Raw genomic sequence first — 16,835 nt, forward strand, 5'->3', positions numbered from 1 at the left:
ACAACGTGCTTTCTCTTGGGGCTGGAGCTGCTGCTCCCTGAGTGCGCTGCAGGGCCGGCAGCCTGGCAGGGGAGGCATGCTGCAGGGGTTCACGAGAAGTTTCTCAAAGCCTTGGCTGCCCCACTGCCCCGTCTCTGGCAACACCCAGAGTCACTGTGTCCAGCTGCCCAGCAGTGGCCCTGGGTTGGTGTAACAGCCCGTGTTGACCCTTTGCCTACTGGCAGGGCAAATAAATGTTTTTTTGGGATGCAGTCGAGCTCTGCAGTAAGTTAGCAGCATCTGGGAGCATAGATGAGTGAGTCTCTACTGCCTTCCTACTGCATTCCTGAGCAAAGAACAAACCTATGTCTTGCACTCCCAGGTCACCACCTTCTCGAGGCTTCTCACCAGTGCTGACGCTGCTTGCCTGGAGAAAGAAGTGCAGGGTAAAGCGCAAAGGCCTCAAATCCTGTTCCTGCAGCAGTTTGACACAGAGTACTCGTTCCTGAAGGGCATCCGGTGAGTCTGGTTTTGCATTATCCTGCTCTGAATAGGCTGTCATCTGGGTGGAAGATGTGTGGGCAGAACATTTGGAGTAACACATACGGAAAAGGGAGGCAAGAGGCCATGCTGTGCCGAACAGTGGACTGGCTCGGTGCAAACTGTATTAGCTCTGTCATACTAAGCTGAGTTTTTGAAGTTATACCCTCCCTATAGGATGGGTGTTTTAATCTCTCCTTCTGCCTGCAGCAGCCAAAGCTAATGTGGAGTGACTACTCCTACAGTCTTTAACGTTTTGTTTTTACACTTAGTGACTTCTTTTAAATCCCCTTTCACTCTTCAGAGATTTCCTTGATGCCACATCAGGAAATAAAGTCCTTATTATTCAGACAGACTTTGAAGATGGCTCTCAAAATGCCCAGCTCATCGCCTCAGCCAAGTAAGTCAAGTGTGAAGTGGTTCCCAGCTAGCTGTTCTGCTTGGTGACTCCTCGCCCCCATTTGATTATTAGTGCTGTTTTGGGGGTTTCAGAATCAGGAATGTGTAATCCTTTGTTTATTCTGTAGTGGAATGAATCTAGATGCACTAATTAGGTTATGAATTATTATTTGAAATACAAGTCAAAACAAACGAAGCTGAGTCAGATTACCAGATGATCCCCTTTGAAGTGTGAATTCTTGCCATTGGCTGCAGAAGTCCTGAAGAGCTGAGGATCAGGGTTATCATTCGAGGCATAGCTAGAGGTGGCAGGCTCGGCACAGCCGGCAGGGAGGAAGGGGTGAGCGAGTCACTTATGCCTGTACAGGGGAAGAAATGTGCCCTCTTATAGAGGAAAGACTTGTGGCCATGAACTTTTGTCTGTCTTTGATCTGTCAACAGCATTTTCTCTTTGTTGTAGATACACTGTTGTTAATGAAATCAACAAGGTGGACCTGGGAGAAGTCTCTGTCTTTGTTTACTTTATTATGAAGCTTTCCCGGGTGGAAGGAGGAACGTCCTATGTGGGATTCCATGGAGGTGGGTCTGGCCATCTGTCGCTCCTCACTCTTCAACTGGCTTCAGGCAAACATACCAGAGCAACATTTCTCTTGTTCACCTTCCTTCTTAATGCTTAAAATCTGGAATCAGTGTGTCTTGTGGGTTGTCAGAGCTGCTTCCCCCACCCCCAGGTGGGGGTCAGTACCTTGGAGTCCTAGTCTCCTTTGTGAGAGCACCTTGCCTTGCCCACTGACAGATGAGTCCTCTTTCTAGTCAGCTGGAGAGCAGCAAACAAACACGATGGTGACTGCATCAGCATATTGTCCTCCAGGAGGCTCCTGAGTACGCGCTTATGTGTTCTGCTTTCAGCAGCAAGGTTCCTGCTGTGTGTGGTGGGTTCTAAGAGCCTCAAAGCCCTGGTAGTGTGCACGCCCCATCAGTCAGGGTAGCGTGCATTAGCATGTTCGAAGTGAATTGCTGCTTTCCCTTTCTACATCAAGAAGTGAGAGTAAGCAAACTCTGAATGTGAATTGCTAGCTCACAGTTGCTGGGAGAGAATTCTTGGGAAGCTCTTCTAGAAGAGCATGCTGCAGGCATGAGGTGATTTTTTTTTTTTTTTTTTTGGTCCTCTGTCTCTTTAGGACTGTGGCAGTCGGTGCACATAGACGATCTCCGCAGATCCAAGGACATGATCTCCGATATGACTGCCCTGCAGAACCTCACCATCAGCCAGATGTTCTGTGAGGATTCGGGTAAAACCAAAGGTGAGCTGCGTGCTAGCTGTGCCAGCCAGTGGAGTTGAATGCCAGTGGGGAAAAGAGGAGATGCAGTCCCAAACTTCATGCTAGTGGAACTTATGCTTGGTACAACATATCTAATGATTTTCCCAGCTCAGCGTCTGTTTTTTTGTGGGGATCACCACATGGCTACCAACTTGTATTTGTGTTTAGTTTGTTGCTGCAACTTCGGGTCATCAAGTAAGTTGATTTGGTAGTTTTCCCTTTTTCTTTTGACAAAAATGTGATAGTTGCACTGCTCAACACCCTGAGTGCTCTGTCTCAGCACGGGAGGCAGCAGATGCTGCACGGCACAGACTACTGACAGGGAGTCACTGCAGAGAATCTCTCACTCGCATGAATATAGATCTGTTCACCTAAACCTGTAGGAAGGTTAGAAAAGACTTTTTCTTTCCTCTCAGTTTTTTCTTACACTTTTTGCTTTCACCATACTGCCTTACGGGATTCTGTTAGAGCTTAGTGCATTAGCTCCGAGTGTCGTATTTCTTCCAGTTCTTGCTGCATGAAGCTTGACAGCCCTAGCAGCTGTACCTGTGTTTAGAGAGGTGGATCTCAGCTACTCATGCAGGTGATAATGCATCTCTGACAGGTGTTCTGCTGCTCTGGGACACAGTTGCTAAATAAACTCTTCTCTGCCTGATGCAGAAGTGTACTGCTTCTTTCTAATAAAAATTGTACACCTTAGTTGTAGCTCTGCCTGTGAATGGAGAACAGGAAGAAGAAAACGGGATACAGGTTGAAACACGGGTGCCCGAAGCAGAGCACTACGAGGTCAGTTCAGAATACATTTGTTTGCTTCTCAGCTGCCAATATGGCTCTCTGATCTTTGTCTTCCATAGGTGCAACACACCTTTTGCATCCCCATTCACTTGAAATCTATCAGGAGTGTTATTTGCATCACGAATGTTAATGATCAGACATGAATTCCTCCTCCCACAGCCCAATCAAAATCAGCGTCATTAAAGTAGTAAACCTTTCTAAGGACTCCCTAATTCCTTAGTCATTGCATACTCCTAATTTTTTAAAATCGGTTTTAAAAGCATCTGTTGTCTTTCTATACCCTGAAGCTGAGAACCGTGATTCTGAGCCTGCCGCTCCAGCTGTTCGTGCTTTCTGGCTGAGGCGTGAAGCCATGCCGGAGTTGGCTGTGGACTTTGCTGTGCTGCAGCCGTGTTAAGACTGGCTCATGTTCCCCTGACAGCATAAGCTGGAGGATGCCCAGTACGAGGGTGACTGCATGTGGCTTTTGCCCCTCTAGTGCCTAAGCATCTCCCAGAGAGGGTATATTTTCCCTAGTCATGCTCATTATTTCCACTTTTTCCCCTGAACTACTGAATTTTCCCCCTGTAGGAGTCTTTATCTTAATACAAATGCTGTGTTGCATGCCAGTTTGAAAGGGCCAAGGAAGTTGCATTGTGTACTTGATAGCAAAAGAAGAACTTAGATTTGCAGCTTGAGGTGAGAGGAAAACTGGAAGATGGGATGCCAGGGGGATGGGCCCTTTCTAGAGAGCACTATAATTGTTTTAAGAAGGGTATGTTGGGGGCAAGGATGTAAAATTGAAGAGTAATGAACTTGTTTTCACACTGTTCCTGGGAAGGGTGAAATCCTGGACACCACTGTACTCCTGAGGACCTGTGTACAAAGTGCTGTGGGGATGCTGCGGGACCAAAATGAAGATCTTAGTCGAAGCAGAAAGCGAATTAAGATTCTCCTTGGCCTTCTGTCCAAAGAGGATGACTTGAAAGGTATGTGCTCCCTGGCTGCTGCAGGTAGTGTTCCTGAGCATCGAGGGGACTGCCAAAACATGCAAGTTAATTCACTGGGGACCCAAAGGTCAGTGGTCCTTGCCGTAGTGTAGACAAGGTGGATCTCCCAGGCAATCTCCCAAGAGTGTGTGTGTTTGTGCTCCAGTCTGTCACTCCTCTGATGGCTGCAGGGCTTTTCCTGGAGTTCAGGTCCTGGCTTTTTCTCTGGCTGTGCTAGCTCTGGTGGCTGGTTTTTTTTTTCCCCCTTGGCCAATTATTGAAACAATTGTAAAACACTGTGCTTGGTGTGATATTTGGGTTTGGATCCAATGCCAATAGAAGAGAAAATATAAGTTCCCTGTTGTTTTCTAGCCTCTTTCCTGAAGATAACAAAGGCTCGTCTCTCCAACCTTTTGAAGAAGCAAGAACAACATTCCCTTCACCCAAAAAACTGGGTGCTTCGGGAGGCTTCCAACCTCAGCGCTCTCCAGGAGGCAGGCACCTTCAGGTGAGGACAGCAGCAATATCTTGTAACCTGCAGGCTTCCAAGAAAAGTCTGCCAATGGCAACTGTGCAGCAGAGACAGCAGTTTTGTGTAATCTGAATATTTGCAGTGTCAGTCTCCAGTCTGTGCTGGAAACTCTCCGAAGGCGGTTTTGTCCTTTCCTGGCTCCTGAGGGAGGGTGACTTACAGCTGAATGGGCTGTACTGGGACGGGAATGCACAAGTGCTTTGAGTGGAACAGTGGGATTACAGGCGAGCCATGAGTGAGAGAAGAGTAGGGTTTTTTGTTGGTGGTATTTTTTCCCCTTAAAGGCAGGATTAGGACTTTCTCACATGCAAATGTGAGCAATTTTTCAGGACAACCAGCTCCTGATTTGCTGATACTGTTGCTCACCTTCCCTCTGGGTTTCTTGGTCTCTTTCTGCCCCCAAAGGCACACCCTGTGGAAGCGAGTCCAGAACGTGATCACTCCATTCCTGGCTCTCCTGATTGCTGTCATAGACAGAAATGGCAATCTGGAGCTGTTGGTCAGGCCGGCAGCTGAGTGGGTGACAAACCTGTGGATGTTCATCTTCAGTGATACAAAACTTCTGACTGTCCCTCATGGTGTGGGTAAGAACAGGTGAGCCACTGGAGAGAGCAGCAGGAGGGCTTGGCTGACAGCACTGAGACCAGTCCAGCGCTGGCTTTAAGTCCACATGGGAGACTAACACTCTTGGTTGCTCCCCTGTGCTGTGCCAAAGGCAGCAGGGCAGTTCTCGGTGACTTCAGAAGTCTGTTCTTTCTACCTTATCCCCAGTACTCCTGGGCTTTGCTCTCTAGCTCTTGGCATGCTCACACTTCTTACCCAGCCCTTGAAGCCCACGTGTCCTGCCGTTACAGCCGTTTTGCCAGGGAACGCTTACTGAGTAAGTGCTAATGCTACACAGTCGGCAAGATCAGCTGTATTAATGAGTCCTTCAGTTCTTTCCCCTTCCCTCATCCCGTTCTAGGGCTAATTTCTTGCTTTCTGCAGCTTCCTGCCTCTGTTGTCTGTGTTTCCCAGGCAAAAGCCTAGTGCATTAATGACCTTTTAATCTCCTAGCTCTCAGCCAGAGATAATTCTGGTGCAGAACAACATGATGGTGTCTGCTGATGGTGGGAATGAGATGCCCTTCAGCTGGAGGATAAAGGAGTACTTGGATGAGATGTGGTTGGAAGCTCAATACATCCAAAACACAGAAGGTGAGAGCCTGGCTTGAGCTCATGACACAGAGCATCTCCATCCACCTGCCCTATAAACTCTGGTTTGTCGCTACCATGCCTCTACCTTTCCGTGACCCTGGAGTCACCTTTAATCCCTCTGTGCTCATAGGAGCCAGCAGAGCTTTGTGTAACTAGCTTTTCTTTGTGCTTCTCGCTATTAGTCTTTCTCACATATTCTGTGCCCTTGTGTTCAAAATGCTGTGGAAATGCAAAGAGTTAATGACAAGATGAGATTCCATAAATGCAACACTGGTGCCTGGGCTGAGAAGGCCTGGCCTCAAATCCCTTCTTAGTGCTCTGAATGAGGGGAGTGCTGTATGCATCAGTGATTAATTAGATGTCGGTCTCTTTAGGATAGAAGCTGTGTCAAACCCAACCTTCTCCTAATATTCAGCTTTTCTCTGCATTCTCATTTTCCAGACCAAGCTGAGAAGTTTGTGGATATCTTCCAGAAAACTGCACTGGGAAAATTTATCTCTTCTCTGATTGAGGAAGACAGGCAGATGCTCTTCCAGTGCTATGTCACAGACTTTATTGTCCTGACCGTTGGTGTGTCCTCCCTAGAGGAGCTGCAGGTCAGTGTCTGGAACAAGAGCTGGAAACCCTTTGGATGGAGAGAAGAGCGTGGTGCCCGTGAACATGCCCTTCTATATCAATCTTGCCTTCTTAGCCAAAATCCTCCTCTGAGACAGAGTAATAGCAAGGTAGCCACAAATCAGATGCATTTGACACTGAATGGTTGCTGAAATTGCTGAGACCTTACTTAGAAAAGCACTTCCATAGGAGCACCTATAAAAATTGACACATCGTTTAAGGCTGTCTTTGTAAAGTACTGATTCTGTTCTTTCAGAGGATTTTGCCAGGATTTCCAGTACAAAATGAATTATAAAAGTTCTTTTTTTAATTTTGATTCTAACTTTCTTCTAAATTTTCAGTGTCTGCGAATTGCGTTCTTATCCTGCATAGAGGAATGGAAGGCAACATCTCCCAGAAGAGAGGAGACGGTGCCATCCTTGCCTTGGGTCCACCTTGGATACAATCAGTTCAAGAGCCGCCTGCAGAACTTCTCTAGGATCCTGGCTGTACACCCCCGTGTGGTTGACTACCTTATTAACCAGGATGGATATGAAATACCACATTCAGAGATGGTAGAGTCGCTACCAGGCATTTTGTGATCCTCAACCCTAGCAGAGAGCTCTGTCTTCACTGAATTAGCTAGTGTTCAGTCTCCTTTTGATTTCAGCAACAGTGAAGTGGGAAGCACTTAACTCAGTCAGGATGCTCAGTATTAGGAATAATCTGCTATGTTATCATTGTTACTAGCAGGATTTAAAACAGTTTGCCCTGCTTTCGCATCAGTTAATAGGATGTGCTAATGATCCGAGCTATGAGTGTGAGAATTCCAGAGCTTAAGATAATCAAGTAGAACATTATTCAGTAGAACACATGCTATAGCAAACCAGATTGAGAGCCCAAGGTTCATAAATAATTCTGAAATGCAACTGTTGTGTTACACCCTGTGTGCGTATCCAGGTTTTAGATGTGTTAGCTGCAACGGTATGTGCTGAAGAGCTGGAGAATCAAGTGCAGACAGCCCATCCAGAGATCTGGCTGCAGAAAGTGAAGAATCTTCGTATGCCTATTGAATTTATTTGTAAAGAGAAGGATTTACAGAGGAGTGGGAGTCGGTGCCATCAGCTGCTAAAAGAACTTGAGTATGTACCACAGATCTGCCCACAATCTTGATCTTTTGCCTTGCTGTTAATAAGAATATTAGTACAGGCTGAAAGCTGCTCTGATGCTGCTTTTCTCAGATGAAGAGTTTGCAAACTTTTCCAGGTTCCTACTAGGCTCAATTACATACCAAGCGTTGAGAACGAGATTTTTTTTTTCTCCTCATCTCATGTACATTCTCCCTCTAAATCTGGCAGTATCATCCAGTGCATTCCAGCTGGGTTCAGGAGTTATTTAAAACGCTCATTAGGTTCCTGTTAACTAGCAATGTCTCCCCACTTCATTCCATGTGTATAACGACTGTGAGAGATGGGGAGCTTCATTGCATCTAAGACTGAGTCTTGTCTCTTGGAAGACAAGCCCAGAGCGCTACCCTGGTTTCTCACAGACCTTGTTTAGTTTAACCAAAATGAAGGAAGTGCAGTTAATTGATTTTTTTTTTTTTTTTTTTTTTTAATTACTTACTATGGTATAGAAGTTAGAGGTGTGAGAAGGTCTTTGCAGTGGTCTTAATTCTGCTGCAGTGCTGTCTAGAGGACAGGCTTCTATGCCATAAGCTCCCTGTGTTAGGTGCTGTTACGTGTTTTGTCCTTGACAAAAAGCAGGGCTGATAACCAAAAGGGTAAGGCAAGAAGTTGCATGAGAAGTACACAAGTGCTGTAGTGGTGAGCACGAAAAGCAGTGAGATCATTGGAATGACCTGGTACTGCCCTTCCATTCATGCTCTCAGCTCATAATTGTACTTTTTGAAATCATGCTTTCCTTCCCACAGAGTCTGCTGGAACCGGGTTTTCTCCATGTCTCTGTTTGTAGAACACGTGTTGTTTGGCATCGACACTCTGATGCCGGAATTTGAGAATTTAGTGAAAAAATATACTTTGCTTCTTGGCAAGGTAAGCAAAGATGTGATTTCACCTCTTCCCTGTTTGCTTCTGCTGATCATGTGAATTTTTGTCTCGGGTATTAGAGCTGAGTCATTTAGCTTTGTCCTTTTCCTCTGCAGTGTTTTCAGCACGATTCAGACATGAAGACTCATCCAACTTTTGTTGCAGTGATGAAAGTACTGTGCCATTGTAAGGAGGAAGTCAGCAACAGGCTCTACAGGTAGTGACGTTGAGACAAGTCGCAGGGTCCAGTAGGAATATTGCCTATGTTGCCAGCATGTTTCTGGGTGTAAGGCAGTGCTGCATACGATGTAATGAAAGGCAAATGAAAAGCAATAACTTCCATTTTATTCTGCACCCTGAAGCTAAGTGGTTAGCCAACAGGTCTTACACTATCTCTTCTTGGTCTAGTTGCAGATGAATATCTTATTAAAGGCGTTTGGTAAGACAATATGGAAGCAATTGTGTTCATTACTTGTGTCTGAATTACAGATATGATCTGAAGCCATGTCCGCTCTGCCTAGGAGAGCTGAAGGATCCAGTCTGCCTGCCTTGCTACCATGTGTTCTGTCAGAAGTGCATCAGAATGTGGCTAGTACCAGCACAGATGCATTGCCCATACTGCAGAGTTGCCTTGGAGGATGTTAATTTAGATGTCTCCGTGGAACTCAGGTACTCCACCCTGTCCAAGCTGGAAGCGTTGCAGTGGGGCCAGTTGTGTGAGGAAATTCTGATTTGCACCTCTGAAGTTGTCAACATGAGCAGAATGGGTGGAGGGAACTCTGCTCTGCTCTTTCTGGAACCAGAACAGGTCCTGTCCGTTTTCTGTTGATTGTTTCAAAAGAAGGGAAGAAGTTGCCTTGGCCCCTTTAAGAAAACAGTAGTTACAAACCCCTGTAAAGGTAAAGCACTGTCAGTGACTGAAGCGAACGAGGGAACTGCTTGTCACCTTGGATTGCCTTGTGATAGCTTAGCAAAAAACTCTCAGTAAATGTATCTGGCATCACATTGCCACTTATGATCTTAGTTGTTGATGTGATACAGCCTTTGCAGACAATACTACTGAAGTGTTGCACAAATCCAGCCTTTTGGAAAGCTGGAAAGGTATCTCACCTTGGTGACTTTTGCCTGCATCTGCTTTGCTTCGTTATTTAAGTGGTTCTGCATTTGAACATTGTCCTAATGCTTTTTACCCTTCCCCTAGAGATGCCATAGCAAGAAATGCCCTGTTCCGGCAGAGATGCAATAATTTCTTCATAGATGTGGTCACTACCATGTGCTTCAAGGACAATGAACCCCCTGAGGCAGAGGTGATTCAAGAGCTCCTTAACTTGCTGTTTGTTCACAGAAGCCTCGTGGAAGGTTCAGGTGAGCTCCCTTCATCCTGATGGATGCTGAATCCTCATGGAGCTGATTCTCTTGCCACTTTCTCTCACCTGCCAAACTTGTCTTTTTCTTATCTCCACAGATCACCCTGCTATCTACACAAAATTTCTGTCCCCATTTAACGATGAAGTGGATGAAACTCCCATCATCCGCTCAGTAATGCTGAAGCTCCTCTTGAAGTACAGGTGAGCACAGCCAGACAATTGATGGATGTTACACTAGGGGGTGGTTCAGCTTTGTTTTTCATGATCTCATCAAACCAATCTGATTGTTCTCCGCACTTCCATGCTATTCATTGAATTTGAATCATTACAGGTGAAATTCATCCTGTGCCTTTGTATTAGTTATGCAACTCGGCTGGCTTGCATGTAGCTTGTGTTGAAGTATCTGACCAGTCTGTGCCAAGGTTTACCTAGCTATTCTTAACCTAAACCTGTGCTGAACGTGGGTGGCTTGGGTAACCTAAAGATAGCCGACTAATTGATACACTCTAGATCAGCAAGGCAATACTCCTCATCCACAGACATTTCATCCAGAATGATCTTTTGTATGCTTACACAGACCTCTCCATTCACACTAGCTCCTCCAGCCTCCCTTTGCAGTCAGAGCACAGAAAGCCATTTCTCAAGTGTGATCAGATAAATCAGATGCCTAAAATAGATCAGATGACTTCTGCTCTAGAAATGCTAATTTGGCATTGTTGATGGTAAAAGCCTAGCTCAGAGTGTGAAGCTAGATGACATCTGGCAAAAGATGGCACAATTGCTTTTCCATCTTCCAGACGGATCCAGAGTGACCCCCACCTGTCACATGGACACAACTAGTAGTTCGATCGTGATTTAGAACATTAGTAGCCGTTGGGATTGCAGTTGTGGTAACGGGGTGTTTCTCTCTCCTGTAGCTTCAATGAAGTGAAAAATGATGTGCAACACTACCTATCCCAGGTAGAGCACAACAAGATCTTAGAGGAAAATGATAAAAAAGAACTCTACTTGCTTTTTGTCAACTGCTTGGAGGTAAGAGTGCTGGATAGGTACGAGCTGGGCAATAAAACTGTTGCAGGAATAAAAAAGTCAAGAATAGAAATTCTTCTGCAATTTTAGGCAAGTTTCTTGGGCGCATAACTAGCTGTCCAACTAAACAGCCCAAAAGGAAGATGATATCAAATCACCTGGTCAGAAACTGCTCTCCAGTAACTAGCCTTGCTTTCCGAAGTAAGGCTTGTGCGTGTTTGCAGCATTACATAGGAGTGCAGCAAGCAGGGGAAGCTAATGGCATTGGGGCGGCGGGTGCTGTGAGAGGCATGAAAGTTTAATGTGCTTACTGCAGCGTGGATGCATTGGAGGTATAAAGTACCAATGCACAGGGCATCTGATTCAAGTGGTTCTGCCACTCATGCAATATTCTCGCCCATCTTTAGGATTCTATGTGTGAAAAGTCTGAGGGCAGTCTTGGATATGAGCATATAAACACTGTGTCTGAAGAGAGAGGCTTTCCAGAGAACTATCTTCCAAAGAACAGGCAAGAAGCTCCTCAGGAATCATCTGTTGAGTATCTGCAGGCAGTAGCCAAGGTTCGCTTGTACCTGAGTAAGGCTGCAGAGCTGCTCTTTGACTTGCATGAGCACACAGGTAAGTCTAATGATTCTGCTACCAAATGGAAATGCTGTATACAGAGCAAAGTCGCCACAGGAGATGGGCTGGACACAGTCAATGCACCTGCGCTGTGCTAGAGCTTGTTTTGACGTATGGCCAAGAACAAGTGCATCATCTTTTTTCTTTTCTCTTTCATTAGGAGTGTCAGTCATTATTTGTCCTCTTTACCTGGTATTAGAAGTGCTCTATAACTAGTAGCAAGGCCAGTGACCCCTAGGGTGTAGTTACATAGTGGTTATGCATTTGGAAGGAGATTTATTTTATCCTCCAGATGCTAACAGTGAAATTTTATTTAGGACCAACTAAATTGAACTTTAATGAATAAATGAATAAAGCATAAATGATGCTTCAGATACCTGACTGCTGTAAGGCTTATTGTTTTATATGAATTAAGAGCTCTGCACAGCTAAAATGGATGAAGGGATACTTCAAAAAAAATAAGTAAAAGAAGTTTTAAGCTGATCTGCTGACCCAGTAAAGGAGAACAGTGTGTGGAGAGCCTCAGGTACTTACACAGTCCATGAAGCATCAAAGTGCAGTAACGTAACTAATTCCAAGGGACTTCAGTGTCCAGCCCTTCCATCGAGGATGTCAGGCTAGCAAAATGCATCCTAGGAGATCGTTCTTAGGGAGCACCATCACCTTGGCACTCGAGACGATGGAAAGCCATTATTGAACAAGATGGAAGAGGTCTGAGAATGATCTGCCAGTAAATGGGAAAACTTGTCCCTGAGAGAAGGAAACGGAAGCAGAGTATGTCATCCTCTGTCAAAGAAATGGATCGTCGTCTGAAATCCAGCTGAGGAAATGCTCTAGATAAGCTTCTGAGGAAGAGAGGGCTCTCAAGTGCTCCTGTGTAATTAGTACTAGTAAAAGGAGCTTGGTGCTACAGCTAGTGCTGACAGAAAAGTTTTACAAGGTAAGATGTGGTTTTGCCTTTTTTCTCCTTTTTTCCCCTCCAGAGCAAGACCAGGTAGAGGAGAAGCAGCGTTACTTGGCAAATGTGAGGGTGTTCTGTGGCATCGCCAAGAATGACTGGCATCATGTTTACCTAGTCCGGAAAATTGCTAGTCAGTATGGGATGGAATTTGCTCAGAAGCTTGTCACAGAGGCACAGTTTAAGTGGGTGTTCCCAGTGGAAATTCTGCAACAGGTAAAGAAGAGGTGTTTCCTTGGAGATGGCTCTGGTCTCCTCTTAGTCTTCAGTTTTTGCTGCTTTGGGGTGTCTCTACTGTTGCGTGGCTTGGGGGGACTTGCCACAGTGGGAGTGGTTGTGAAGATGACTTATCCTCGCTCCCTGTTGAATGGAGTCTGTTATGGCAGTGAGAAGTTATTTGGGTGGCCATGCCTGCCTGCTGTCTCTTTGCGAAGGCTGAAACGCCACAGTTCTTGGGAGGAAGAGGAAATTCTGCCTTGTCCAATGGCTGGTTCATGTCCACAGTGCTTACCATGGGCTTTTGCCTTTGTAGGTGCAGAACAGCCAGTCTAATCACATCGATCGTTACCTGGCATGTGGCGAGAATTACAGAGTCCTGCGTGATGCTGTGGGGAAAGCCATGATTGAGTGTAAGACTGAGGGTCTTCTAGAGACAGAGAAGGTAGGGCACGTTCTCCTTACCATAATCCTGTAGTGGGTTCTGGATGTTCCTGTTGGCAGTGTCTCTTCCAGTGGAGATGCCTGGGTTGCCTTGGCTTGAAAGTTACTGTGGCTTATGCTGGCAGACACCCATATGTTTGCTTTACTTTCTCACCCGTGTTCTAGCATACATAACTGAGGTTATTTCTGTTGGTTGCCTCATCTCGCTTTTCTCCCCTTGTAATCTATTGCAGCAGTTTGTTTTACAGTACGCAAATACAGGCACCTTGTAGCCAACTGACTGGAGCATAGGCAGATAGTCAGAGAAGCTTTAAGCCCCCTGCCTGCCCGTATCTGCTTAGCCTTGTGTCTTGCCAGGCGAAAATCAAACAGGTGATTTCTGTGTAATTGTAACCTTTTTCCAATATGTATTTTGTATATGAAAATCTTCAGGAAGAAGTTTGCAAACAATGTGCCTTTGAATGTCTCTGTTCCATCTATTATACGCTGGTTGAGATTTTTTTTTTTTCACTTGCGTGTTGATTTGAAGGAAGGCATGTACAGGTTGCTGCCTAGTAAGATTGCAATTCCGACTGGATGTTAGAAGAATAAAATATTTGAGAGTTTTCTGATGTAAACCCCTCGATCAGATTGAGTGCTGTGAGATTGCTAATATTTATTTATGGCTTGAACAGCCATTTCTGCACTGTCCCCCTATCATGTGTGGGGAGAGCTTTACCACAGACCTGCTGAAGCCTGTCTATCAGGTAATCAGCTAAAACCTTGCCAGACTTCAGCTGTGACAGCTATAGCCTCTTCTCTGCCATATCATTAGTTCTTCTTTTCTAGGCACCTAGCAGCTCCCCAGCTGTACAATCTGTCCATCTGCTCCTGGCTATTTTCAGAGAGGTCACTGCCCTGTATGGAGTTAGTGACTCAAGTCTTCATCCCAAACAGCAGGTAAGATACTTCACTTTGGAAGCTCGTGACAAATGTGCTTCATTGATAAGGATGAATGAGATTTAAATCATTGGTGGAAGAGCCTTTTGTTTTTCTGCCCCAAATACAGTTATGTCCTGATCAGAGCAGACTGAAAATGTTTTCAAAGCAGGGGCAACACAGCATGGGCAGCAGCTGATAGTCCTCTTCGGTTTGGTGGGCAACATCATGCTGGTTTTATTTCTTTTAAATATGTGCTTTCAGCAAACAGATGCTATGATTAAGTTCATCCAGAACTCCCAAGTCCTGAATTCTTCAGACCTGCAGCACTTTGCAGCTTCTCTTGTGATGAATGCGCTGCCATCTCTGAGAGTGGATCCTCAAAGCTTCAGCCACAACGCAGCACTAATTGAAATGGCTGTTCATACCGCAGCCGTCTTGCTGTGCGGGCAGAACCCCATCCTGCAGCCCCTGAGGAATCTGGCATTCCGTCCACACACCATGGAGGTAAAGAGGTTCAGCTCAGATGGCAGTTCAGCATATTGCTAGTTCTTCCATGTATCTGCTGGATCCTCTATAACCTAACCTTTCTTAACATCAGAAGCACCAACTTACTGTTTTAGCTGTGAGTTACCAATGTATTATTATTTCAGTGTTGTTGGGATTAATTAGCACAACAGCAAGCTCTGGACTGGTACCTTTTCAAGGTACTGCTGCATCCTGAGCAGTATCAGGCAAATACTTTTGCTGATATTTGAGTGAGCAAGTCTGAAAGCAGTTGGCAGGTCATACTGTGGAGACCTGCGTGCTCTAGAGGATGATGGCTCATGGAGCCCTAGGCTGAGTCAGGGTGGAGGGATCTGCTGCTCTGCTTCTGGCTGTCCAAGGCCTAAGGAAATGTGCTGGTACACACCAGGGTACGTCAGGCCACCCGAAGAGGAATCCAGTTCAGGATGTCTAGAGAGTGCACACGCAAGGCTTAACAATATCGACAGTTCTAAATCCACAGAGTGGATTTTCAAAGGTAGAATTTGAAAATGTGCATGTACATCATCTGCATGAGCTCTGCTTTCAGATGTCTCTTGTTTCCCATCATGAATAAAGAACCAGTGAGCAACTCCTACAGGAAAGAACTGATTTATATATTTATTTGTCACCTTTTTTTTTCTTTTTCCTCCTTAGCACTCTTTTCTGCCTACAATGCCAGAAGATATAATGGCTCAGGCAAGGGCCTGGGAAGGAGTGGCCACTCTGCGCTGGTACAGTAAGTGCTCCTGACTGGCTGTGAAAGAAATTGAAGGATAATCCTCGGTCTTTGAATGAACCTGTTCCACTTGTGAGGACAGACAAAATCCTCTTCTCAGCATGAGTTATCCTTTGTAAATTAAGATTTGTAGCTATGGTTTATGTGGGTAATGCACCAAAGTGCATCAAGCTTCTGTGTAGTCTCAAGCTTATCGCTGTTTACAAAGTCTGAGAGGGCAGAAGACCTGCCGTGTTACTTCTGGCAGTGCTAAAGTGGTGTGAGCAGAAGAGCAGCACTTTGCCACCTTCCTGGCCAGCTTTCAGTTCTCTGCTTTCTGCAGTAGGATCTTACCACAGACTAGGAATCCAGGGGTGGGAGCGTTCATGCTTACCAACCCATTTGGTACTCAGTCACAGCAGCTCAGGCTTTCATTCCTTGTTTCTCAAGGAGAGAAGCACTGAAAACTTCCTCTGGTTCCTATGTGGGTCTGTCACTCCTTCGAGTTTTGGGACTGTCAGTGCTTTTGATTAGATCTTGAAGCATATTTCTTGCTCCCAGATAGCGGTCCTAATGAAAGGGGATAACAGGGGCTTCCTAAATGTCTGTCATGTGATATTGTCCTGTTTGTTTCTCTTTCTTGATAGTATGTCCAAACGGCCACCCCTGCACTGTAGGAGAGGTAAGAATTTGAGACTGGTGGGTTTTTAAGTAGGTGGTGTTTTCAACAATAAACTGCTTTATTTTGTTGACTGGTTTTAATGTTCTGTTGCACAGTGGTTCATTTTCTAAACTCTATATTATCAATCATTTTGCCATTGTAACGTAAAATTTAGAATAGCTCTAACACAGCTTATACCATAAATCTAGGAAACGAGAGGTGGAGGTCCTTTGCCCAGTAGCAGTTTTCAAATTAACCAGTTACAGCTTGCATTTTTGTTTCATTTTCTTTCTCTGCTGGAGAGGCTCTTAACTCTGGAATTCAGTGTTCTCATTTTGCTTTTTGCTAGTGTGGCCGCCCTATGGAAACTAGCCGCTGTCTCGACTGTGGTGCTCAAGTTGGAGGGCAATACCATAGACCACTGCCTGGCTTTCAGGAATTACAGTATGTTTTGATTCATTAACCTTTTCAGTGCTAAATGATGTAATACTTGCCTGTCATGCTTTCGGGGCAAAAGGTACCAACCACTTCATGCTGCTACCTGAAAGGTGGCATGTGGGATTCCCCGTTAGCTCGGACATGGGCCTCTGAGGGGAAGAGGCTCAGCTGTTAGGGGCGCTGGTATAACTCTGACTTTGCAGAAATTGCCTTAACGTAAGATCTTGTCAAGCTGCTGGTTCTAGGGGTTTTTATCTCCCTGCTCATCTAGGCTGATATAGGTTATGTGGTTCTACGCCACCATATAGTAATAGGAAACCTTTTCTTAAATGCATCAGCATGACTGCAGAACTTCTACTAGAGCTCTGGTAACTATAACTTGTGCTCCGTCCTCCTCGATTCTCTGGATGAGCACTTAGACTCCTTGTGTGAGAATGTTAAAGTTGCTGATTCTAACAGCAGTGGTTTCTCGTCTATCCAGCACGGAGCTGGCTCATCTTGCCCTACAGGGTTGGATGTTGCCTCTCTCATAGAAAACATATTAAGAAGAGGTGTCCAAGGAAGAGT

At 45.3% G+C, this 16,835-nt stretch overlaps 1 protein-coding gene across 8 annotated transcripts in view; it reads left to right on the forward strand.

Moving 5' to 3' along the window:
* Positions 1–16,835, forward strand: part of RNF213 (ring finger protein 213) — a 55,741-nt gene that overhangs the window by 30,381 nt on the left and 8,525 nt on the right. For 6 of the 8 annotated variants that reach the window (XM_087750428.1, XM_087750427.1, XM_087750425.1 and 3 more), the window contains 26 exons: positions 362–498; positions 824–919; positions 1,379–1,497; positions 2,100–2,222; positions 2,941–3,026; positions 3,856–4,003; positions 4,376–4,511; positions 4,941–5,129; positions 5,592–5,731; positions 6,173–6,327; positions 6,688–6,900; positions 7,286–7,467; positions 8,259–8,379; positions 8,490–8,590; positions 8,863–9,042; positions 9,575–9,738; positions 9,839–9,941; positions 10,658–10,772; positions 11,177–11,387; positions 12,374–12,564; positions 12,881–13,009; positions 13,837–13,947; positions 14,191–14,433; positions 15,109–15,190; positions 15,817–15,851; positions 16,180–16,274. In XM_087750428.1, the coding sequence (XP_087606554.1) occupies positions 362–498; positions 824–919; positions 1,379–1,497; positions 2,100–2,222; positions 2,941–3,026; positions 3,856–4,003; positions 4,376–4,511; positions 4,941–5,129; positions 5,592–5,731; positions 6,173–6,327; positions 6,688–6,900; positions 7,286–7,467; positions 8,259–8,379; positions 8,490–8,590; positions 8,863–9,042; positions 9,575–9,738; positions 9,839–9,941; positions 10,658–10,772; positions 11,177–11,387; positions 12,374–12,564; positions 12,881–13,009; positions 13,837–13,947; positions 14,191–14,433; positions 15,109–15,190; positions 15,817–15,851; positions 16,180–16,274 (3,605 nt within the window). The remainder of the gene's footprint in view (positions 1–361; positions 499–823; positions 920–1,378; positions 1,498–2,099; positions 2,223–2,940; positions 3,027–3,855; positions 4,004–4,375; positions 4,512–4,940; positions 5,130–5,591; positions 5,732–6,172; positions 6,328–6,687; positions 6,901–7,285; positions 7,468–8,258; positions 8,380–8,489; positions 8,591–8,862; positions 9,043–9,574; positions 9,739–9,838; positions 9,942–10,657; positions 10,773–11,176; positions 11,388–12,373; positions 12,565–12,880; positions 13,010–13,836; positions 13,948–14,190; positions 14,434–15,108; positions 15,191–15,816; positions 15,852–16,179; positions 16,275–16,835) is intronic. The other 2 variants (XR_015703125.1, XR_015703124.1) reach the window with 1 other exon arrangement.

This window comes from Nipponia nippon, unplaced genomic scaffold (assembly GCF_047370975.1).
Source record: "Nipponia nippon isolate SJK-2023a ecotype South Korea unplaced genomic scaffold, ASM4737097v1 scaffold_14, whole genome shotgun sequence".
Classification (NCBI taxonomy): Eukaryota; Metazoa; Chordata; class Aves; order Pelecaniformes; family Threskiornithidae; genus Nipponia; species Nipponia nippon.